Below are 25600 nucleotides of genomic sequence, written 5' to 3'. Positions count from 1 at the left end.
CAAGTGTCCAGCGTCCTGCCAACCACACTATCCTGGCCTGTGCTCTCAACTAATAATGATAAATAGAAAAGTGATATTACAGGGTATGGGATATTGTGTTCTGTTATGGGAATAACATAAGTGGAACTTATAAGTCCTGCCAGTACACAAAGGTTTAATAAGGCCATTTTACCTTAAGATAATGGGAAATGACTGGCACAATATTTCCAATTGTCTCATAAAAGTTGTAAGATTGTAACATAAAAGAAATTATAATAGGGTAATTCCATCATTAACAAACATCATATTTGCAGGATTGAAATGCATACGATAATCGGTTAAACAGAAATCAAGCGGCTCAGATAATTCTTAACAAAATAACTTTTGGTGTCATTTACAATTAATCCAATTTACAAAAATCCAATTTTAAGAAATTTAAAATTATTTTCCAACAATTAAAAAAATTGCTGATACAGACATATCACTACAGTTGTAACATCAGATTTTAATTTTTAAAAATGTTTTAAAAGCATAAAAGTTCTGAGAAATAGAGAAAACGTAAATAATACCAAGAATTATTTAAAAAAAACTATCTGAACTGCTTGACTTTTTTATTGAGTCACATGCTTTCAAAGTCTACAATTATGAAAATCATAATTGTAGACAGTAAGTATTACATGCTTATGCAAATTATAGTAAGCATTACAATAATTTGTGATGTATATAATAAATATATTTGCAGAACGTCACCTTGTGCAGTTATTGCAGAAGATGTCACCACTGTTGCTTCTACCCCATCTACCCCAGTAGTATTGAGCTTCATGTGTATTACAAGTTGTCTCGTTCGCAAGCTCATAAAACTCAGGCAAAGCTTCAGATCTTGGAAGTTTCCAAAACGAAAATAAACTAAAGAGAATTTCAAACCGATAAATAGATTTTTAATTATAATTGGACAGTAAAAAAAGTGTAACAATATAAAAACCACATACCTAAGAAACCAATACTTTAAATATGACCTGTAGAAAAGTAAAAAACATTACATATTTTTCAATTAAAAAAAAACACTTAAAAACAAAGAAGATTTAGAGCTTCATGAGAGGTAAAGAAAAAAAAAATCTGATTTCATACCTAAATTTAAAAATTAATTTTCACAAAATGTAATTTTCTCAAAATTGGAAAAAACAAGCAGAGAATTATTTCGGGAGAAAGCTAAACTATAAGGAATTTTAAGATTTATATCATGGTTTCATCACAAAATGTAATCTGAGATTAATATTTGTTCATTAAATTTTGGTAAATGATAACTTATGCCTGTAAAAGTTGAATAACAAATCTAATATAATTTAATGAAATAAATAATGATAATTAATTTATTGCTGATAATGATTATTACAAAAGATAATATTGATGTAAAAGTAGAAATGGTTAAAAACTTACCAGGCAGCATAATCAAAAACCCAAGCAAAATCTAAAGCAGCAAATGTAGAATGGAAGGGCTGTAAAAAAAAAAGTACTAAAACTTATAATAAAGTACATCTTGAAGTAAAAAAAAAAAAATGTTTAGAAAAAACTGACTTACAATGGGAGATATTCTAAATCCAGCACTAACTTTAACTTCTTTTTTACAACGATCTTCATAATTAAAATCTTCATTCCTAGATTTGTGTAATATTGTTTTTTAAGAAAAAGATATAATTAACTTTTTTTACAGAGTCAACAAATTAATGTCAGATGATATAAAATGTCAGATGTTTAGATAATAAAAACTTGATTATACTCCATTAAATGTATGCATAAATATATAAAATTACATTAAATAATAAAATTACTGATAAATAAAGCATTTGACAGATCAATTAGTCAAATTAGACAAAAATTCTTAAATTCCATTAAATCAAATGATGTTTTAAATTTTGATCAAAAACTTAGGAACTTACTTATCCAACAAAGCTTAGAAACTAAATTAATGAAAATTCAATTTATAGGCCAGTCAATATATATATATAAATAATATTTAGTTAATAACAAAAAAATGTGATTTTTAGTAAAAATTTAATTTACTTAGTAGATTTAAAATTAATAAACATGTTTAACTAAAAATGTAATAATTTATATTCAAAAATATTCAGTATACCTTTCATAAATCTTCTTTTCATACAGTTCTAACATGATTTCTGCATCAATAGTACCGAGAAACTTTCCCATCTATCAAAAATTTACATACACTTAAAATTGTTTACAATAATACAGAATGCAAATTTTTTTTTCATAAATAAATTTATTAATCTACTTATGAGTATATTACGTTTAAAAGAGTTTAAATTTCAATTTAGCAAAATACATGGCACATATACATGTAAACAATATTCTTACAAAAAACAAAAATTTTTTTCCAATATGAGATTAATAAAATAACTTCATATTCTTCTCTTAAATTATTTTTGATAGCACTTATTGCTTCTCCATTGAATGCTTTTATTTTATTTGTAAAAGAAGAGATGATTTTGAAAAAAAAAAAAAAATTCTGGAAATGGAAATTCAAAAATGTTATGTGCAAAACACACTTAAAATAATTAACAAAAATATCTGAAATTTGATCTAGTAAAGTCTATAAATGAAGCATATATCCATAAAATATTAAATCACGCACCGATATTTCTTATTATAAAGGTTATAATAAAAAATACCGATGCATGATTTTTTCAAGGTATGAATATGAATCTCAATTTGTAATTTTTTAAATCACGTAAATACAGATCATGATGTGAGATTTTTGAATTACAAAAATAAGAACCACAATGTGAGGTATTTAAATTGTGCTCATGCAAATCTTGGTGCGTAATTTTAAAACCATGTAAATATGAATTGCCATGTGTAGTTTTAAATCATGTGAATATGAATTTTGGCTAAGCAGTATAAATGTTTTTTTCTAATTGACCTAAATAGAAAGTGAAACGATTATAGGATATCATTAAATTTAAAGGGAAATTATAGTAGAATAATTTGTAGAATTTTTAGTTGATATTATAGTTGTGATTTCTGTAGAAATATTTTTGGATATAGAAATATATGGTATCAGAACTAATAATTTAACAATATAAAATTCCAAAATAAGGTCAGATATCGTGTTGGTATTGATAAATCATTAAAGAACAAATAAAGAAATCAAAGTACAACATTTTATACATAAGATTAAAAAAAAAAGTTAATAATAACAAGTGAAAATATCATTTTGGGTACACAGTTATAGACAAACAATTTTAACAAAAGTATAATTTATTAATTCTAATTAGTTCAAAAAGTAGAAAATTAAATACAGATTTTTTTTTTATTCATTGTGTAAACAAATGTCTAAAATATGAATTTATAATTAAAATCATGAATCTATAAATCTTATGCATCCTGATTGCCACAAACCTAAAATATCACAGATGATACCTAATATCTTTGTTGTTAAACCCGGAAATCTTAATATTTGTACATTTTTTTTTGCAGAGTCAATGTATGTATTGGCTTGACTGTGCATATAATTGTAAAATGATTGCTTCATTTATTTTTAGATAAGGTTTTTGCTCACAAAAATTAATTCTGGCTCATCGAAGTTTTGTAGATCCATGATTGAAACAAATAGTAATTTGCTACGACAAATACCATTAGAATGAATTTCTATATTAACAATTCTCTCCAAATTTATTTTACTAAGAAAATCAGAAATATATGATTGCTAAAAAAAAAACCTGAGTTTTTTTTGTTATTTTGAGAAATGACTCAAACTTGCCAAACTCAGAAATTTGAAAAGCCTGATTTCTGTTTTATAATCATTGATTAGAGTAATATGCATAGCAAACAGATTTAAAAAAATAATTAAACTATTCTTTAAACGAAATTTACCTAACTTATTTCTGTATCGTTAAAAATTAGATAATAATAAATAAATAATATTAATTAAAACATTTCTAATTAATCTTTCAAAAATTTTTGTCCTATCTTTCTGTTGTTTACTTTTTTTATTTTTAAGAGTGTAACCTCCACCTACAATGCCATCTATCATCAGTTTCCTGAACTCAGCAGTTGAGACTAATATTTCATTACTTATGCACCACCTTCCCTTTCTTATTTTGTTAATTGCAAACAAAATTTGTGCTGTGGGTATTTATTTTTAAATAAAATAATTTCTTTACCCTTTATTCAGCTAGACCCGCATTGTAAATTTTCTGCTGTGGGTATTTATTTTTAAATAAAATAATTTCTCTACCCTTTATTCAGCTAGACCAGCATTGTAAATTTTGTGCTGTGGGTATTTATTTTTAAATAAAATAATTTCTCTACCCTTTATTCAGCTAGACCCGCATTGTAAATTTTCTGCTGTGGGTATTTATTTTTAAATAAAATAATTTCTCTACCCTTTATTCAGCTAGACCCGCATTGTAAATTTTGTGCTGTGGGTATTTATTTTTAAATAAAATAATTTCTCTACCCTTTATTCANTAAAAAATATATAAATTTTATGTATTAATTAAATTTCACATATGAATATAGGTTTTTGACATTTTCGACATTTTTGACAGTGAGGTTTTTGACGTGACGGTTTAAACCATGGTTTAAACTGTCAAAAACTGTCACATGTCAAAAACCTGCCAACCCTGCTTTACCCTAGCTTGGACCCTTTATTCAGCTAGCCCCACACCACAAGACAACATTTTTAATGTATAATTCCTATTAATCAAATACAACTTATAATGTAATATTTACCACGTTCAAAATATCAGGTTGATTTGTTGTGATGATAAAAGCTCCATCATCAATAATATAACATACAATATTGTCCTAGAAAAATAAAAAATAATTGATTCAGAGGTTATTATTATTTTTTAAATAAGTCATACAATTTATTAACAAAGCAGGGTGAAAAGCTTTCTGCAAAGTTTTTTATGTTTAAAAAAAAGTCTAAGTAACTCTTGCATTTTTTGGTGTCTAAGTTGACTTTTGGAACAAGGGATGTAACGAATAGCGATAATGGCCAAATACTGGATATTCAGCAGTCAAATAGCAACATTTTTTTTAAAAAAATAATTATTAATGAATTTTCATATAGATAAAAAGAAGTATAAATAGTTATATATTTAAATAAGTTTAGCCATTATTAAAAATATTTAAAACTTAGCTATGTTATTTGTATGAGGTAAAGGGGATAAAAAAACTATAATAGAAACATTTAGGATAATAAAAGCAATTAGACGTTAATATAATTAGAAATATTTTACATAAATAAAAAACTGAGTAGCTATTATAAAAATTTAAAGTTGTAAAGTAGAAAGAAAGGAAAAGAGAAATAGAAGAAAATATCCACTTAATTATCAAAACAAAATTTTAATGCTAAAAATATTTCCCGTAAAAAAATGAGCTACGGAACACTAATAGAGATTTAGTCTATCAGAAACTCTTTTAAAAATGCAGCGCTATCATTGAAATGCCCACAAAAAATATTAATATATAAAAGCAAAAAAAAAAAAAAAACANAATAATTATAAAAATAAAAATTAATCTAAATTCTTGAAAGAAAATTTTAAAGCTAAACATCTCAAAAAAACAAATGATAATAATAATTCAAAAAATAAAAATTAATCTAAATTCTTGAAAGAAAATTTTAAAGCTAAACATCTCAAAAAAACAAATGATAATAATAATTCAAAAAATAAAAATTAATCTAAATTCTTGAAAGAAAATTTTAAAGCTAAACATCTCAGTTTTCTAATGACTGTATTTTCAAGAAAAAATGAAGAGTAAAGTATAATAGAAACCTTCTTAATTGTCGCGTCATAATAAAAACATTTATAAAATTGTTCTTTATGTTTAAATAAAAAATTTAGATGTTAAAAATCTCAATTTAACTTTTTCACATTGTCGTAGTTTTAGAAAAAAGTGATCATAAATCAATAAAGTTCATTAGAAAGGCTCTTTAAAAAATGCTGCGTCATAATAAAAATACAGATAAAAAAAAGCTGATAAAAACAGACAAAAAAATTGTTCTTATCTCTAAAATGTAACTTAACACTTTTCTAGGTTACCTGTCTTACTGCACAGGAAAAAAGTGACAATAAAAGAGTAAAGTCTATAAGAAATGCTTAAAATGGTGCACTATAATTGAAACAGAAAAAAAGCAAAAAGAACAAAAAAAAAAAAAAGTTCTCAAAGTTCTTCATAAAAAAAAGAGTGTTGAAAAAATGATGGACTTGCCTGAACATAATTTAGAAAAAATCAACAGTACAAAACTTATGGTTCAGTATAAAGTAATATTGTTTCAATTCAAGTTTCACTTTTCCATTTGTCTTCTAGAACACAACAAGTTTCGGAACTAAACAAATATGTGTAAAAACTATTTCTAATATTGTATAGTAAAAAAAACGATCTTAGATTATTCTTAATTAAATCTATTCAAATTACTCCCCAAAAAATTTTTTGGCAAAAAAATACTTTGCTGAATATTAGGACGAAAAATTCGTTACATCCCAATTTTGAACTCCTAAATTGCAATGAAAGCTTGAAGCTAGATTTTAAACACTAAAAATAAATTTAGGCAGGAAGATAATTTTTTCTGTATCAATCAAAATATTGATAAAACAAAAGACTTTTTACACCATACCACACATCTTTCAAGTAGGGATCTGCGTTAGTTAAAGACACTTCATAAATAGTATGATAGCAGATATTTAAACTATGCTTCTTTTTTTAAAAAAAATAAAAAAGGCAGTAGTAAAAATAGAAATTGTTTGTATAATTAATTATTATTAAAAATTATTTTTCCATATTTCATATACAAAAATTATTTTTGCATATTAAACAAATTTTTCCCCCCACCAAATGTGAATACAGGAGTACAAGCAATAAATGTAAAATAGGGACTGAACTAATACATCATATCAACTTATAGATAGGAAAGTACCGTTACAGAGTTATAATGAATGAAGAACATAGAAACTAGTCAAACTTACTATATCATCACAACTATATGGTATACCAGCACCAGAAGATAGGAGATAGGGTTGAAGCCACAAGGGATCCACCATGACACCAACAACTATACAATATCAATTAATACATTTTTAGACTTAATAAAAAAAAGTTTTCAAATTGACATTTAAGTTAACACATTTTCAGATATGCTAGAAAAAGATCTATGCTCTCGTAGAGAAGAAAAAACAACAACAAGTTTTACTGATTATTGCTTCTAAAATTAGATAAATACAAATACTAGTTTAAATTAAAAGTAAACTGTTCAAAGTAACAGCTAAATAACAAAAGATAAAAATAAAATTACCAGCAGGTTTATAGGTAATGCCACTGCGGGCAAAGGAAATAGTTTTCACAATAGTAACAACAGCATCAGTCTGATTAGCAGACACATCATCTATATCAGAAAATATAATACACAGAAAAATATGTTTAACACACAGAATATATATTATTTAAATAAAGACAAACATATAAATAAAATAATTACATAAAATCGTTTTATGTGCCATGAAAAGCTCAATGGTCTCATAGTTTTGAATTTAAAAATAAAATTGTTGAGGTGCATTTTTGAATATAATTGTATTTTTAAACATGTTTCATAATCACAAGTTAAAAAAATCAATAAAACTCATCATTGACTCGGTGGTATCTTTGATACTTATTTTAGGTAAATAAAAAAAAAGAAGAGAATTGTCTTTTTTACTGTAACGCCTGGTGTTGGGGCACTAACAAATACATAAACTTAATTGTAATCTATTTGCAGTTTTGATTATTTTGGCAGACATAAAATTTTTTGATGTGCTTGTTAATGTTCAATGTTGAAAAATATGTTTCAGCAAATAAATGGTTACAATATTTAAATACAAACATGACAAAAAGGTGTTAACAGTTAATAATCTGACCAATAATGAATTATCAAATACTTACATTCAGGTTCTGGAGGCAGGAGAACATAATCATCACCATAAAATGCTCTTTGAAATACCAAAGATCTGGATGGATTGAATTGGTCCCTCAAGTAATCACTGGCACTAAAAATAAAATATATATGAGGGGATTTTAATATTTGTAGTGGTAGTTATGCCACATATACACACAACAATTAATATCCATCCACTCATTGTACACATAGTAATTCAGTAAACTTTGAATGGCAACGTTCCAATTTTTCAAGCTGTAAGTGTAATAGTAAGTTGAGTAGAGAACTTTTTTATACAAAAATAAGTCAGAAAGTTGCATTTAAAAAGAAAAGAAAATTCATCATAAAAAATTAAATTATATTAAATACTTAATTTGAATTATGGTTAGAATTAATCATTCAATCTAATCTATTTTCATTAAAATAATTAAGATCTCAATAACAAAGTCAAAGTTTAGTGAAACGATTTTTAAAATAAAATTTACACGGACAGAAGAAATGGCTTCTAATTGATAGTTACTTTCATCATGTCTCATTAATGGAATAAGTGTTTCATAAGTAGTAAATTCATTTATAGGTTTATTTTCAAATTTAATTGTTGAAATAATTAATTTTTACAATCTCAACAATGAGAAGCAAATTTTGCCAAAGATTAAGCTGGAATGTTCTTTAAAGATCAGTATAATATAAGGCATATTTTCCAGAAGGAAAACAATTAGTCTTACACAATTTTCTTAATTAGTAAAAAAATGTAGTCATTATTTTCTATTCAATGTTAATAAAATAAAAAATTTCATCCAGATTTTTAAAATATGTAAACAATTTTTAAAAATTCTGAATGATATTTGGTAGAATCGGGTGAAGAAATAAAAACATTAGCTACTAGAATTTCGTAGATTATCTTCTAAATAACCATAAAAGGACCAACATCTGAAAAAAAATTGAGGGTTTTTATAATAGTTGAGGCTTAATTTTTAATAGCTTTCATTAAGTGTTTGCAGCTTTCCAGGGTACTTAAAAACTAGATGAAATATTTTACCCACCTGGGAGGGTAAATTCTTGTGAGACCTCCTTCTGTTTGGACAAAAGTACCTCTCACTTTATTTCTGAAATAAAAAAAAAAATCCAGTTACAGTAAACCGAAAAAAACTAACCATAAATAAATAAAAATTAAAAAAAAAATACAGACTGCGTTAAATGAAATTTTTGGTACAGCTTCCAATGTTTCGACTTCCAACGTTTGGTTGAATGACTAAAAATATTTTTGAATAAAAATTTTAGAATTAAACTAGTTACATACGTTTTAGAAACACTTATTTATTTACAGTATGCAGATAAATTCTTTACTCCCTCACTAATTTTTGCAAAAATAAACTGTTACAATTACCCCAAACAAAACTTAGTTTTATTCTACTTTTACAAAAACTTAATTTGCTTCAATAAACTCAAAACTTTTGGAGTTTTATTAACTTTTAAATTTGAATTAACATTTGACACTTAAAAAAAAATCCTTCACCCCCTAAAATAATTTTAAAGAAAAATTTCTATTTATAGAATTACGAGAAAATTACAATAGTGATATGCTCTTACTTACCCACCCTATGTAAAATTTTGACACATGAAAGTTATGTAAACACATCACTTAATCCATTTTTTTAAAAGGCTTTTTAAAGAAACAGTCTAGTCACACCAATGTGAAGATCTGTCAAAAGCAAGAATGATAAAATTTGGCTGAGCAGGAAAAGATTAACGTTACAGGCCATACGTCCCAATAAACATGGTTCTACAGATTCTTGATTTGCTCTATGTTAGATTATGGTAAATTTATTCTTGTGCTATATAAAACACATACATAAAATGCAAGCAGTATGGCATGCAGCACTGTCCAGAAAGTAGGTGCAATTGAGCTGAAGAAAGAAAATTTGTGTATAGGGAGACACACTGTGCTTTCCAGAATATAGTGCTTTTCTTTAGATATTTTACACCATACACACCAATGTTGCATAATATGTCGGATGATACATATTATATGATTAATTGGGAAAGCCATTTGGGGACATTGAGGACTGTTAATTGTAATACTAGCGTGCATAATCTAGACTGAGTTGCTGATGAGCAGCTGTCAGCAGGGATAAGAATTCAGAATATATTTCATTGAAATTTTTTTAAAAAAAAAGTAAAAGTGAAATAACACTGGTCTTCAAAATTAAATGAATACATTTTGTTGAATTACCTGAAAACAACTGAACGAAATGTAAAATAATTGTTTTGTTATAAAGATGTAGATCTTGCGTGTTGAATATGTAAGCGTATACTTAAGGATGTGCGAGTTGGAACTAAAGTAGAAATAGTATAAATACGCATGATAACATTCGCAGTCCTTCATGGCGATTGGCCACTGGTCAGAGGGATGAATGATTATTATAATACCGCAATTTCTGGTCAGTATAGGTACTTTACTATTTATTTGTTGTAACAACCCATGTCCAGCAACATTCACTGAACCGTCATTAAAGAGACTTGAAGTATTAAATGTTTCATTGTTCAAAGATAATTTTACTTTTTGTTATTAAATTAGAATAGTTTTATGTGTACTGATAGTTTTAAAACTAAAGCAACTTAAGAAGCATAAATAAATAAAATAAATAAATAGTAAAAGCTTATAACTTAGCAGGGGTCTGTTCAGACATTTTGTGAAAGTTTCGTTTTTGTAAAATTGTGAAAAAATTACTCGTAATTTGTGAATATAAAATAAACGGTAAGTCACATTCTTTCATTAAGGGTCCTGATTTTGTGAATTTTTGCAAATAGGGTTCGTTATTGCAAAAAAACTTTTTTAAAGAGTTTTTAAATTGTACAAGTATACAAGATTATGCTCAACATTGTAAAATTATAATTAAAAAAATTAAATTTTAAATTATAAACAGCAATTGCTGTTCCTAAATTAGAGATGCAACATACAGATATTTGGTATTTAGCCTATACTGCTGAACGCAGAATATTCATATCGGGCGAATAAAGGGAGAAGCGTCTGCCGAAGACAAAATTTAGTTCGTTTACATTACAGCTGTCTTTCTCTCCCCCCTTCCTGGGAAGGGTTTATTCTATTGACAAAACAATAATGAAGATAAATAAATTTGTGAAGGATCCGATTAAAAGATAAATTATTTCGTGGAGGGTCCATTTTTAAGTTAAAATATTTTGTGAAGGATCCGTTTTTATGAAAATATATTTTGTGAAGGGTCTGTTAACAGACCAAATTTCTTCTAAACAGACCCCTGCTTAGCAATCAAATTTTATGAATATTCAGTAATTTTCATTATTATTATATTAAAATTTATGCTTTCTATTTAATTCTTGGATATATTAATTTAATTTAAAATAATTCTGATCATCACAAGTAAATAAATAAACTAGACAAAATAGGAGGATAAGTACCACTTAGAAAAAAATTCCCCCATGAAAAAGTAAAAGTTGAAAGGTACACAAATATCAATCCCCTTAGTGAAGTGAGTCAGAAAATAGAACATGTGAAAAGAATTATAACAGGTCATTTGATTGAATATATTCCCTTACTAAGAGATTTGTTACAGCCAGTTCCCTTTTTCATCCTGTTCTCAAGTAACAATTTATTTTTATTACTATATAACAGTTGTACATACTTAGAAACGTTGTTCTTCATGTATTGCTTTCAATTCTTATAGTGTCTAATAGCTTTTGGGAAACAAGAAAATTCTAAACAAGCAAATCTTTAAAAAAAGTAAATTAAGCAATTTAAAGTAGGCCCAAAATTTTAAAAAATTAAATAGAAAATAGTTCAAATCAGTGCTCTTATTGTGGGGGTGAACAATTTTTTGATGTCTACTTAGAAAATAATCCAACAAAACTAAATATTCTTTCAGTTCCTGCAATTAAACACCTTATCTGCTAAGTAATATATTTTGGCAAAAGTTTTTTTTTTTTTGGTNCCTAAAAATAACAAGAAAAAAAAAAGAAAAAAAAAAAAAAAAAAAAAAACAAATGTAAGGGAGGGAAGAATTTTTGTGCATACTGTAAAAACTTTTGACAGATAAAGGATTTTACAAAATTAAAAAAAAAAAAAATTTAATTGAGGAATTAAAACACTTTTAAAATAGGGAAATATATAAAAAAAAAAACACACTAAAAACTTAAGCTGACCTTACGGAAAAACTTAAGAGGATTTGGCAGCTGTTTAAGAAACTAATCAAAAGAGAGAAAAAAAGCCTAAAAATCACCGTTTTTTATCTTTTTGCTCTGTTCTCCAGTAATGCATAATGTCATCTGTTCGAAAAATATCCCATACAAGCCGATTAATTAATTGCATTTTACCTGTAAATAACAGACATTTTTAGCAAAAATTAAAGCAGCAAAATCTTATCAGATTGTTCATAAAAAAACTGATATACAAAACAAGAAATAAAAAAATATTGTTTTAAACTAACATAAATACACACAAACTCCTTATTACGTTTCTTTTTTGCAATTTTTTGCCATGTAATAGAAAATTATGTGTGTTAATTTAAAAATTTTTCTTCATACAATCATTAAAACCAATAGTTAAAATATAACATACCAGAAACATTAGACCATAACATTTAATTAAAATTTGTTTGAAGAATTAGATCAAATGTAAATCAGAGTAACTAGTTTTATTTTTTACTGACTAATCTAGAATGAAGATTGCCAGAAAAAACAATGAATTAATTTATAATATAACAATTGACAGCTTTAAGTACCTTATAATAGTAAAATATCCAAATATTATCTAAAACTTTGCTACAAAATTTTCATATTTGCAAACAATTTACAAAATGTAATTAGTTGATAGAGCAAAAATTTACAAAGAATTTTCTTTCTCCCTAAATAGTCAAAACTTAACAAAGAAAATAGCTTTAGCTTTTTAACGCTCATAAAAAATAAGCTTGCTTGTTGGAGGAAATGTACATGCTTGTTAAGTGAAACTTATTTTGCTTGATTATAAAGAAATATGAAATAAAATGAATTAACTGATATCTCTCAAAGAATAAATAATTGAAAGTTATTCAAAGAGCATACTAACTAAAACAAAGAACAACATTATTACACTTGAGAACATAAAATACAGACATTATTTGAGAAAAACAAATACACGCTCAAATTTCAAAACTTTAGCTTACACAATTCTGGCTTATTTCTGGCTGTCTTGGATAAGTTTCTAATAATTTCTCCAGTGCTAATTTTCAGTACATAATTATTGCAATATTTCCTGTAAAATATTATTCATTCAATTTTCATATTTATCAGCCTTAATATAATAGATCTTAAAAACATATCTTAATGCTTATTCTAAGTTAAATAACATCTCAGAAAGATATGTTTGTTCTTTTATTTTATTTAATTGTATACAATTTCAATAGGTAGGTTTTTGTTTAAAAGTCCTGAATATAAAAGAATTATTGAAAACGTTTGAAAGTCATAAAAAAAATTAAATAATTTACTCTTATTTAAAAAGTATCTTTAAAAGAGAAAACAAACGAACACAAAAAACTGCAATTCTTTTTAAAACAAACATAGAAGAAATATAATGATGACATAGGAGGACCACAGGGAAGAACGGTTCGTATTCATAAAAGCTGATTCGGAGAAAATAATATTTTGTAACCATTTTCAATGCCTAATAGTTCTTAAGAAGAACTGATTTTTACTTTACTAATTTGTGAAAACTTATTCACGGTGTGAAAATAAACACATTTTTAAATTGAATTGATGCAGAATAATTGAATTTTCCTTTCTGCTACTAATGTGTTAATATTAAAATTACATAATTACAAACAATATTTAACAAAAATATGTAAAACAAATTGTTCTCTTAAGTAATGTAATAAAAAATAAGAACTCTAAACCTTTCAACACTTAATGTCAATTTAATGATTCATAAAAATGGAGAAAAAAAATATTTTAACAAAAAAAAACAGACCTTTTGTTTTATTTCAGAGAGTTTTCTTTTACCCCTTGATTTAAATTTACGTTTCCTATTTTTAGTGGACTTCATCAAAAATAAAATTATTTAATCACAATCAACATGGTCTAACACAGCAGCATTTAAAAATTTAAAGTACAATAAAAAATATTTAAATCAATATCCAAAATATCAGAACCACTAACACATGGTTTATCAGTAAAAACAAAAACTGGAAACAATTCAAAATAAATGTTTAAAAGTAATACTAAGAATCTTCTGGTCTCTCATATCAAATAAAGATCTTTTAAAAAAAATGGCATACCACCTATTACTGGAAAAACCATAAAACAAAAATGAAGAAGGCTTGGTCACATATTGAGAGCAAATAAATCTAACCATGCTGTTATTATCAGTATGTGGACATTTGAATGACAGAAAAAAGAAAAAGTCGGAGAACAAGACTAAAATAGCAAAGGTGCGTGAAGAAATTTTTTAACAAAGCAGAGAGTAAGGATGTTTCTAGTCAAAGGCAGAAGGAATTTCAGTAAAAGCCTTGAGGTTTCACAGACCAGTTCAGCACAAAGAGGATAAGCAGGTAGGTATCAAACATCAGACATTGAATCAAATTAGATAACGTCTGATACAGTTATTACAAAGTTGTTAAGCTTCATAAAAATAACCAAATTATTTGTTCAAAACAATTTAAACATGTAAAATATAATGCAGCTGTATAATGCAAAAAAGAAAATACTACATAAAAATCAATTTTTATCTAAATAAGCTGCATTTAGAAAAAGTTTTAAAGGCTTAATTAAAAAAAAAAAAGTTTGATTCATTATGCCACACACTATTTAATTTTAGTTAAGTATAACAAAAAAAAAAAAAAAAAACTTAATCCAAAATAGATATTCTGAGATACTTATATCTAATTTTTTTTCTTACTAAGGACTAACCTTAAGTATTAAGACTAAGTCTTAAAATGGACGATATCTGAACACTAATAAACTCTTTACTAAAGAATACAGTATGCATTTGACTTTAAATTAGAATTTTTACGCAGCTTAATTATCAAAAACAGAAACACAATATTAGTCAGTTATAACTAACAAAAATTATCTTTGTCTAATGCAGCTATAGCAAAGACAAACTTTATAAAGCTTAAAAAAAAAGAAGCAGTTACTTTACCAAGGAGCAAGATGCATTCCAAGAAGTTCCTTCTCTTTTAGGTTGAAACCTAATAATTTAAGAATACATTAGAATTCTCTCATAATCCAACGCAAAAGCTAAGAAGAGCAATTTAATATTAAGTTACAGCTATCTTACAAGAAAATTGTTCAAATTACTGATGATGTTACAAGGAAATTGTAAAGATAGTTCCATTTGGTTTTTATGAACTGGTGTTATTAGGGTATTCAGTACACAAAAATGAGTGAAATTTTAGTTTTTTAATACAATCAAATCTTAATATGAAACAAAACACAAAATTTAAATTCAAAATAAAATTAAATCAAAATTTCTAGTCATCAAAAATTTTTTTATCAGCTGTAGAAAAAAGTAAAACACATTTTTTTTAGATAGCAATTGAAAAAAAGTTATTCACTTTTTAAAATATAATTTAAAAAAAGTAACATTTCAATTTTTACTTTCTTTTGAAATAATGAAGTTAATTTAAGCATAGTAGTACTAGACATTGTCTTTAAAAATTTGAGAATCTACCAAGTGCAAAATTTGAAAATTTTTTTTTCACTACAAGTCTTGCAAATAAATTAACTTTTTTTTCTTAAATTGCGTTGCAGATCAGTACATGAGAATTTGTTACACGGATAGGTTTTGCTATGGAAAATCTGGCAGATTACTCATTCTTTCAAATTCCGATTTTACCTAACTTGCACATTAATAACACAATTAATTTGGTTTAAAATTATACATGCTATGTAAAAATTACTTCTTGTCAATAAAAATGCAAGTATCTAGTTTAAACTAATTTGTACTGTAAAGCAGACAGAAAAACTCCAAGGAACAAACAAATGAAAGAGAAATATATATAAATGCACGATTATATAAATTTAAAAACAGCAAGGCATACCTTCTTCTAGATCTTGATCTTCTATATGCAAATAATGTGTCCTATCAGTTGGCATGACAATTGCAATTCTAAATACAAATACCATAATTTTAATTAAAATAGTTATTTAAACGAGTTCTTAAAATTGCTTTGAACTTCACTTAATAAGCTCACAGAACATGCCAGCTAAACAATATATTGTAAATTTAACCTAATTTCTAACAGACAAATTTAGTCAATAGATCAATTATGAAAACATTGTTTTCAATTTATGAAAAACTTTTAACAATATATTTTTATAAAATATATGTAACATACTGATTTAAATAATTAAGACCACTTACTATTCTTAAAAATTGAACTTAAAAAAGATTACAGATAAAATTTTATGTACAAGTTTTGGAACTGGTTCTAGTTTTTGAAAAAAAAAAAAAAAACGCTTTAGTATCTAAAACTAGGAATAAATATTAAAAAATTTATAAACTGTTCAATAGTTTCATGCTAGTGGTTTCAGTGTATTATTAAACAAGAGAGTGGAGAGTTTAGCACATATTTTAAGTAAACAAGAGGTTGTGTTTGTACTTGCAGATAAAATAAATAAATAAATATAAGGTATACACACAAAAAAAATGTATTAAGAATCTTAAAATATTCTACAACAGAAAAATTAACTGGTTGGAAAAATAAATAAAGAAAAATCAAGTAAGAAAATATTAACAAAATTTAAACACATTTTATAAAGTTAAAAGCAAATGTTAAATTTTATTTATTGCATTTGAAAGTTATTATATTTTGAGCAAATAAAATAAAATGGTAAGAGATAAATTGAATTATTTAACTTACGAAAATGTTGTTTCATTTAACGGTGTGTAAAAATATTCCATGTGGTGCCTTACTATGTGTTTCTAGAAATAGAAGAAAATAATTTAGTTTACGCTTGTTCATTATCGTACAGGAAAATTATAGAGATATAGCACATCAGCAGTTATATACATATATTTATTCAGCAGATATAGAAAAATAAAATTAGCATACACACCCCATCAGGCATTCTCAGTAGACTTGATAAAGAACGCTTTGAAGATTTTAAATCAATCATAGCATTACGTAACTACAAAAAAAGCAAAATTAGACTATAAAACTATTTTTTCAGGTGAATATAAATTAGCATTTAGAACTTTTGAACTATGGATAAAATTTAAAATAATTGGATTTATGACACAGCTATATAATTGGTAGTTAAAACGTTTGACTCAAACTCGAATTATAAACTTTTTTGAGAGCTCAACTCCGACTTATATAATGAATTAAATTTCCATCAAATCCCATAAACTAATAATAATATTAATGAGTAAATGTTAACTTTAAATAAAAAATGGTTCATTTTCATGTACAATTGGAGCAAAAGGTACTATATTTAAATAACATTTCATAATATAATAACATTATAGTTAAAGAATTAAATTGCAACAAGATACCTGCACCAAATATTGAAATTGTGGAAGACTATTGTACGAAAAAAGCTAGATATCAAAGCTTTACATGCACGCTCGCACATGTATAAACGTTTAATGACAAAGAAATTTACGTGTAATAATAGCTTATAGCTAGAAAACGAATAAAAATTATAAATTCAACCAGATATTTCTTTTTTAATAACTTAGCTAAATAATTTCGGATTTGGCTTTTATTAACAACTTAGTAATAATTCACTTAAAAATATTGATTTTTCAATAGTTTAAATAATTTCATGCGTTTTTTTTTAATAGTTCAGTCAAATATAGTAACATCAAAGATGCTAAAGTACAATTTTAGCCAAGATAAGTAATAATTTAAATACTTGACATAATATTCATTTGAGTAATATTTTTATTGATAATTTTTTTTAATAGTTTTACTGATTTTCTTCAAATTAAAAACTTTTATAATTTTTTTATATATATTTTAGCCTAAATGGCTTGATTTTAAACCAGAATTGGAGTCGAAAATTTTTTCAGACTTTTTGAAATTTAAACTCTAACTTATACGATAAAAAAACATTAGTCTTTTGGTTCAAATTTTTTAATTTTGAAAATTTTTTTTTTGATTAAATCTAAATAATTTATTCATTCAGATTTATTAGATAATTGATTATTCATTCTATGTAGCAAAAAAGTTTACTATGTTTCCAAAACACAACGAATATTATATTGATAATTTGAGGTTTATCAAAAGGATAAAAAAAAAATTATAATATTACTTTTTATAATAATAATACATTACATCAATTACATTTAATATAATAAATTACACACACAATAAAATATAAATACTAAATGACAAAAAATTAAAAAGTATTCAGTGGCTATACACCTTATAAAACTATGACTTATTATTATTGAAGTCGATTCGAGAAAAATAGGGGTTAAAACTTTGAAGAACTTAATTATTTTAAGTAAAAGTGAGTTCTAATAAAAAAAAATCATACCAATTAGTCAATTTGTTTTTTTGAGGATTTTAATACCGCTGTTCTAATTGGTAAGCATTATAAATAATTAATAATATATTTTTTATTTTTTGGAAGCTACTAATAAGGCTGTTTCACTGAATATTTTAGAATTTAAAAAAATAAATAAAAATACAATATAATGGTCTTTATGACAGAATACCTTGTAAAGTGGTACACTTTCTTCTTAAAACAATAATTATAAATAATTGAATAATTATAAATAATTGTACAATAAAGATAATGCTAATTGAAAATGGTTAGACCAAACAAACAAAAAAAAATTATTATTAACAATAAATAAAACGAAGATAGGCAAAAAAAAAAAATCCCGTAAAGTGTATGAACACATTGTTTTAGATTTGAAAAAAAGATAGATTTAGTTTAAATTCAAATATTAAAAAATTTGAAAACTAATTAAATGAAGATTTCGAAACTAATTAAAAAAAAACTGTTTTTATTCAAAACAAACACTGTTAAATATTATAAACCTACCTCTTCCTTGGCAGGGTTTTTTATTTCAACATCTAGAAAATCTAAATTGGCCGGATCTTCAATATATTCAAACTGAAATAAAATTTTTGAACTATATTAGTGGAGTATACAGCATGAATTTTTAATTTATTTTATTCATATTATTTCTGTAATGTAAAAAAAAAAAAAAAATTAAGAGGAAAATAACTCAAGAAAGCTTATAACTGCAAGCAAACGTGGCTTTATTCACTTCAATATTTAAAAACTTGCAGAGATTAAAAATGAAAGTCATTCATATTTTAAAATTTTTACTTGCATGTAAAAGTCTAATTACTTCCAAGACATGCATTTTTCAAATGTCTGTATCAAGCAAGTTTAAAAAAATGAAATAAACATAAATAAATAGGAGAAAAAAAAGTAACAAATATTTCAGCAAAAATTAAATGTCAAGTATTCCTGTTGTTACGGACATTATTCCTTCTATCAATAAACATTTTACTACTTTTCATTAAACAATATTCAAACCATGAAAGAAAACTTGGAGTACCGGAAGAGTATTGGGGTTTTGATAGCATAAAATAGTTCAGAACTGTGCAGATTTAAATTTCTAATGAAAAAATTGAAACAAAAAGGAATATTTATTAATCACAATATTAATAACTTTCTTCACCAACTATATATATATATATAAAAAAAATGGAACTCCTCAAATTTCACATAAAACTTTTTTTTTCTCCATTTCAACTTGATGATATTTAAAAGCAAAATTTTCAGACAAACAAATTATGACCAAATTAAAATAAAAAAAGAGAACTATAAGATAGCATAATTATCAAAGCCATGATATATACATGGGGTGTAATGTAGCAAGCCTCCTCGTTGGTGCACCCTGGGTAATGCTAAATTTGCTACATCAACTGCTGCTCTCCTATATATATATATATCGGGTTGTTCGGAAAGTAATTTTGTTTTTCCGACAGAGGATTTAATTGTATTTTTTCGAAACCATCTTCACACTTAAACTGCATTATCATTATATGTCTTGAGAGTTGATATAGCAAGGCTTGTGTGTGAAAAAGTTCAATTAATTCTAAGCAGTAGTTTTTGGTTGGTGCCCTTTTAAATATGGAGAGCAATAAACAGCATTTTTGTCATATTTTAGTTTTTACTACAGAAAAGGTAAAAATGCTGTTCGTGCCAGAAAGAAATTTACCGATGTGTATGAATAAGATGTGTTGACAGTACGTCAGTGCCAGAATTTGTTTGTAAAATTTCGATCCGGCAATTTTGATGTCAAAGATGCACCAAGCTCTGGAAGGGCCGCTGAAGGTGATAAGGACACGATAAATTCATTAGTTGATACAAATCGGCGAATAACAGCACGGAGATTGGCGAGAGGTTAAATTTATCGAATTCAACTGTTTATGACCACTTGAAAGGCCTGGGTTTAACCTCGAAGCTAGATACATGGGTTCCCCATGTTCTCACAGAGAGAAATTTGTGTCGTCGCGTTGACACGTGATTCACAATACAAACGTCACGAAAATGATCCATTTTTGAAGTGCATCATTACTGGGGACGAAAAATGGGTTATCTATAACAATGTCAAACGCAAGAGATCATGGAGCAAAAAAGATGAACTGGCTCAAAGCATTTGGAAAGCCAATATCCATCAAAAAAAGGTAATGCTGTCTGTTTGGTAGGATTTTAAGGGAATATATTTTTTTTTCTGATCTTTTACCGGATAACACAACACTTAATTAGGAAGTCTACTGTCGTCAGCTGGACAAACTGAATGATGCTCTTCAACAGAAAAGGTTAGAATTAATCAACAGAAAAGGTATAGTGTTCCACCAAGATAATGTGAGACCTCATACAAGTTTGGCCACTTGCCAAAAGCTTTTACAGCTTGAATGGGATACACTGCCACACCCACCATATTTTCGAGATCTGGCGCCTTCGGATTATTATTTGTTTTGGTCACTACAAAATTTTTTGGACTGTAAAACCTTTACTTCAAATGAAGAGTTCAAAAATCACCTGGATCAGTTTTCTGCCAGCAAAGACCAAAAATTTTATGAGCGTGGAATCACGCTACTACCAGAAAGATGGCAAAAGGAGTTGGACCGGAATGGCCAATAAATAATTTAATAAAATATTTATTCATTATACGAAAATTGTCTTTCATTTCCTTTAAAAAAAAACGAAATTACTTTCCGAACAACCCAATATATATATAAACTAACATGAGCTCTTAAAATTTTTGAGAAGTAAATTATTGCCAGGACAGTTTTCCTTAAAAAATGTAGTTAAAAGTTAAGGTTTTAATATGTGTATATATTTTCAGAATGTTAAACGGGGCAAATGGTGATAACTCAATGTTACACAAGAACACTTACAAGAATGTTAAGGAATTTTACAGCAAAAACATAAAAAAAAAAAGATTGAATGTTGGGTATTGGATAACTGACAATATAGCTAATATAAAAATTGATACAGCATTGAATATAATGAAACAAGTATAGGAAAAATGAACAATATTTCCTTTAAGATATTAAAATAAGAAAAATCACATAAGAATAGCGTAAGATAATCATAGAGAAAAAAACAAAAATCATGACAAAAGCTATTCAGCAAATAGTATAAGGAAAAAAATACATTACAAAAATAGCTGCCGTTCAAAAGCTTCATCACAGCCAGAATAAATGCAATAAACAAAATCTTAGATTGCTATTTCTTATAACTTACATCTGTTTTCAAATCGGGATGAAATACTACTTGGCCATTGTGATTTATCCCAAATGAATAACCAGCAGGGCCAATCTAAAAACAACATCACAAAACATTTAAACAGACATAGTAAACATTTTGTTACTTACATCTGTTTTGAGATCAGGATGAAATACTACATGGCCATTGTTATTAATTCCAAATGAATAGCCAGCAGGTCCAATCTAAAATAAGTCATAAGCACATTTATGTTAAGATAAACATAATCACTGATACTAGCCAAGGTACTAACATTCATCCAGGGTGTAGCTAGATAGTAAAACTTTCAAAAATATCCACGAATAAAAATTTGAGAAATGAACAAAATGACAATGTTTAACAAGTGGACTACCATATATCCCAGTGTATAAGTTGATTTTTCAAACTTTCAAAGTTTTAAGGAAATCTGGGGATCAACTTCTACACGGATAATAAAGTCACACAGTCTTTTATTATAAAGTATTGATGCTTTATAAACAATGAGATAGATATGTATAACTCCATATAAATTTAAACTTTTCAAAAATTATTTTTATATACAATTAATTTCAGATCTTCACTTATCATTATTTTTTTTTCTATTTCTAAGCGTAATGAAAATTGTTGTCTGAACAGCTCAATGTTAAGCGTTATTGCCACAAAAAAATTAAGCACCTCTGTTTCAAAAGGAAACTACTAAAATCCTATTGTTTGAATAAAAATCTGTAACCTTGTGCCTTAAAAAAATCAACATCAGCAGCATAAAACAATTTTTCATCAGTTTTCTAAAATAGTAATTTATAAAATAGTAAATAGTTTTTAGAGTAAATAGCATTAGTCAGGAAAAAAAATAGTTGTCAAGCTGCTTTTCTTGAAACTTATGTTGTTTTCTCAATTGCATAGCAGCATATAAATGTATTTTTTATAGTTTTGTAACTTAATTAGAGCAGTTAAAGACTACCAAAAAGATCTTGATAGTTAATTAAAAATGCTTATTTTATATAATAAAAAGTATTTTTCTTCAAATGCATTATTTTTTTTTCTGTTCATAAATCCCAAAATATATGAAACACTAAATTAATTAATGATTAATAAACAAAAAAAGGGTTTAAAAAAATCTTCAAAAATGTCATTTCATATATTTATTTAAGTAAATATATGAAAACAAGTTCAAGTATTTATTTTCATAATATAAAAATAAAAGCACTTTAACATTTTATCATATTTGATTATTTAAAAAGCCACTTAACCAAATTTTATAATTTAAAATTTGAAAGAAAAAATATGATTATCTGTGCATTTAGAATTTATAGTAAATTGCAAATACAGTATGTTGACACATTACACTTTTAGTTAAGTGTTAACAAAACTCAAATAAGTCATTTAATTTTGGTTTAATTCTTTAACATCTTCTAATTTTTAATCTCGGAAAGATCAAACCTTTGAATAGATGGAATAATTTTCAGTTTGGCAATTTTATTAACTTATTAATTTAACTATGACCAAGTATAACGTAGAAAATCTTCCTATAACCTAGAGTGAGTTTTTTTCAAGAATAATTTGATAGATGAATGCATCATTATTTAAAATTAAAAAAAAAAAAAATTACCAATACTTTTTTTAATTTAAAATTGAAGACCTTTATATTTAAATGCACTTTGATGGTGTGCTAGCTTGGGAGAACACACTTTGTTATAGCAAGTGGGTTGACCACGCACATAGACCTTTAGCAAGTGGACCTGGGTTTTTTCTTTTTGTAACTTTGAAGTATAAATAGAGTTTACACTCATAAAAAATATGATAAAGGAGCCTATATACATAAGTTAAATAATCTACATCATATAACCCTGCCTTCATGGAAAATAAAATGGAATAAATAAAAGAAATCTTTGAAGTTTCTCCTTATTTTTGGATCCTAAAATTTTATTTTAGAACATGAAAACGCATTTATGGAGTTCACATGACACAACACACTCTTACATCTCTCCATGCATGAGAAATGCATGGTAACTGTTCAAAGTCTTAACTATGTCCTCTTTTATTGTTCCATCTTTATAGTCTTGAATTTAATTCATTTTAGATACCCCACAAACAATAAATAAAGTTTCTCTTTGCATTAGATAATGGAAAAAGCTACTAAATCAAATAATAATACTTCTGCTAAGTCTTTGGAACAGCCAGGCTAAGTTTGCAATATTTTTAAAGAAATAAAAAGTATAAAATATAATTAATGCATGAACTTAAATGGTGGTTAATATCCCCATCAAAGAAATTTTAATATTACATTTGAGAGGGAAAAAAACATGCTCTGTAAAAAGGTAATACAGAGTTGTCTGCACCTAAACTGAAAATTTAAACAATTTTCATTAAACCTGTCACTATTAGAAAAGTATAGAAAATTTCAAGATTGTAAAGGAATCTTACTTCATAGGATGGTTCAAAGTCTATCCATCGATTTAAAGCTATATCAACACCCATAACACCAGCTAAGGTCTGATTCTGAAATTTTTCAAAATTTAAACTGCATATAATATTTAAAGAAATTTGAAAAATATAATTTAAGCAATTAGACTAATAATATGCAATGATAAAAACTTTATTCGCAATATCATAGAAAAGTAATATAAGAGTAAACTGGAGGCTAAGACAAGCAAATTAATATTTCCACAAAGAAAATATTAATATCCTTAAGTAACTGTTAATATTGAATTGTGTATTTCCATTTTTTTATGTGATTAAAGTAAAAAGCACTTCATTCTAAATTACATTTTGAATCATTATATAACAGTTGAAGTAAAAAATTTAGAAAACGTATTTGAACAAATATTTGAATTGGGCAAAATCAATACAAAAAAAAAAATAGTTCAGTGAATATTCATGAACGAGGGAACTATTAAAAATGATGTATTAAATTCATTTACACATTTTTTAATTCACTAAGTAATTTTGTTGAACAAGAAATTTGGTTCAGGAATTTATACATAAAAAGCAGGGTTGGCAGGTTTTTGACACATGACGGTTTTTACCGGTTATTACCATGGTTTTAACCGTCATGTCAAAAACCCCTCTGTCAAAAACCCATAGTTTTGGTAAAACTGTATTTTTATTTGAGTTTAACTGCTTATAATTTAAAATTAATTAATTTTTGGGCAATAAAATTACAAAAAAAGTTGTTAAAAGATATTTAAGAACAGATTCCTGCATTTTCCCAATATGTTTATATCAAAACATACTATTTGAAGTAAAATATTAGGATACTAAACAAAATTTTCAACATTTCCAAGCATTACTTTGTTTGGCATATTACATTACTGAAGAATGTCAAGACTGATTACTTTCATTCATAAAATCTTGCTTTGAGAAACACATGCACACATAAAAAAAAAGTCTCATAAAATAAACTTTTCTTATCATTTTTGTTTTCAATATTTTACACATAAATGAGACATGAAAAAGCCTGGGAAATCCTTTTAGAGTTTTCCTGCAACATTGCAATAACCTTTTGTTATCGTTATCCTCAATGACAGGCTTCCATTGACAGAATCTTCTCGAATTTTGGACTCATTCATATTAAACTCAGAAATCGACTGGGCAATGAAAAATGCGCAAAATTAGTCACTTGCTATCGTATGATTCGGCACAGTGAACATGTAATTTTGTTTGTAATTAAGTTTTGCTTAATATGCTTTTTCAACTGAATAAAAGCTTTTAACTTGACAAAATAGCAGTAATTCTTGACATAGAGTTTGTTAGTAGTTAGAAGTTTTGTTTAGCTTATTTCTAATATTTAAGAAATGCCAAATTTTAAATTCTTCATTTTAGTTCCTGAATTTATTAATAGTTCCAAGCTTTTTTGTTTGTTTGTTTATTTCTAACAATTAAGAAGTGCAAAATTTTGAATCCTTTGCAAATCAAGCTATAATGATAAAAGTAAGTATCACTATTTTCAATAAG

At 25.9% G+C, this 25600-nt stretch overlaps 1 protein-coding gene across 3 annotated transcripts in view; it reads right to left on the bottom strand.

The window, feature by feature from the left end:
• The window catches only part of LOC107453108 (voltage-dependent calcium channel subunit alpha-2/delta-1), a 57190-nt gene that overhangs the window by 7229 nt on the left and 24361 nt on the right, over positions 1-25600 (bottom strand). The window contains exons 17-36 of one of the 3 annotated variants that reach the window (XM_043044668.2): positions 24071-24145; positions 21778-21852; positions 18920-18991; positions 16979-17050; positions 16783-16844; positions 15961-16028; positions 15060-15108; positions 13090-13178; positions 12169-12262; positions 9102-9164; positions 8956-9018; positions 7921-8024; positions 7298-7387; positions 6972-7057; positions 4732-4806; positions 2114-2184; positions 1559-1634; positions 1417-1475; positions 969-995; positions 730-885 (exon numbers count right to left, since the gene is read on the bottom strand). In XM_043044668.2, the coding sequence (XP_042900602.1) occupies positions 730-885; positions 969-995; positions 1417-1475; positions 1559-1634; positions 2114-2184; positions 4732-4806; positions 6972-7057; positions 7298-7387; positions 7921-8024; positions 8956-9018; positions 9102-9164; positions 12169-12262; positions 13090-13178; positions 15060-15108; positions 15961-16028; positions 16783-16844; positions 16979-17050; positions 18920-18991; positions 21778-21852; positions 24071-24145 (1526 nt within the window). Of the gene's footprint in view, positions 1-729; positions 886-968; positions 996-1416; positions 1476-1558; positions 1635-2113; positions 2185-4731; positions 4807-6971; positions 7058-7297; positions 7388-7920; positions 8025-8955; positions 9019-9101; positions 9165-12168; positions 12263-13089; positions 13179-15059; positions 15109-15960; positions 16029-16782; positions 16845-16978; positions 17051-18919; positions 18992-21646; positions 21722-21777; positions 21853-24070; positions 24146-25600 lie in introns of all 3 variants that reach the window. The other 2 variants (XM_043044669.2, XM_043044671.2) reach the window with 2 other exon arrangements.

This window comes from Parasteatoda tepidariorum, chromosome 3, assembly GCF_043381705.1.
Source record: "Parasteatoda tepidariorum isolate YZ-2023 chromosome 3, CAS_Ptep_4.0, whole genome shotgun sequence".
Lineage (NCBI taxonomy): Eukaryota > Metazoa > Arthropoda > Arachnida > Araneae > Theridiidae > Parasteatoda > Parasteatoda tepidariorum.
This window is presented reverse-complemented; position numbering and strand designations above follow the sequence as displayed.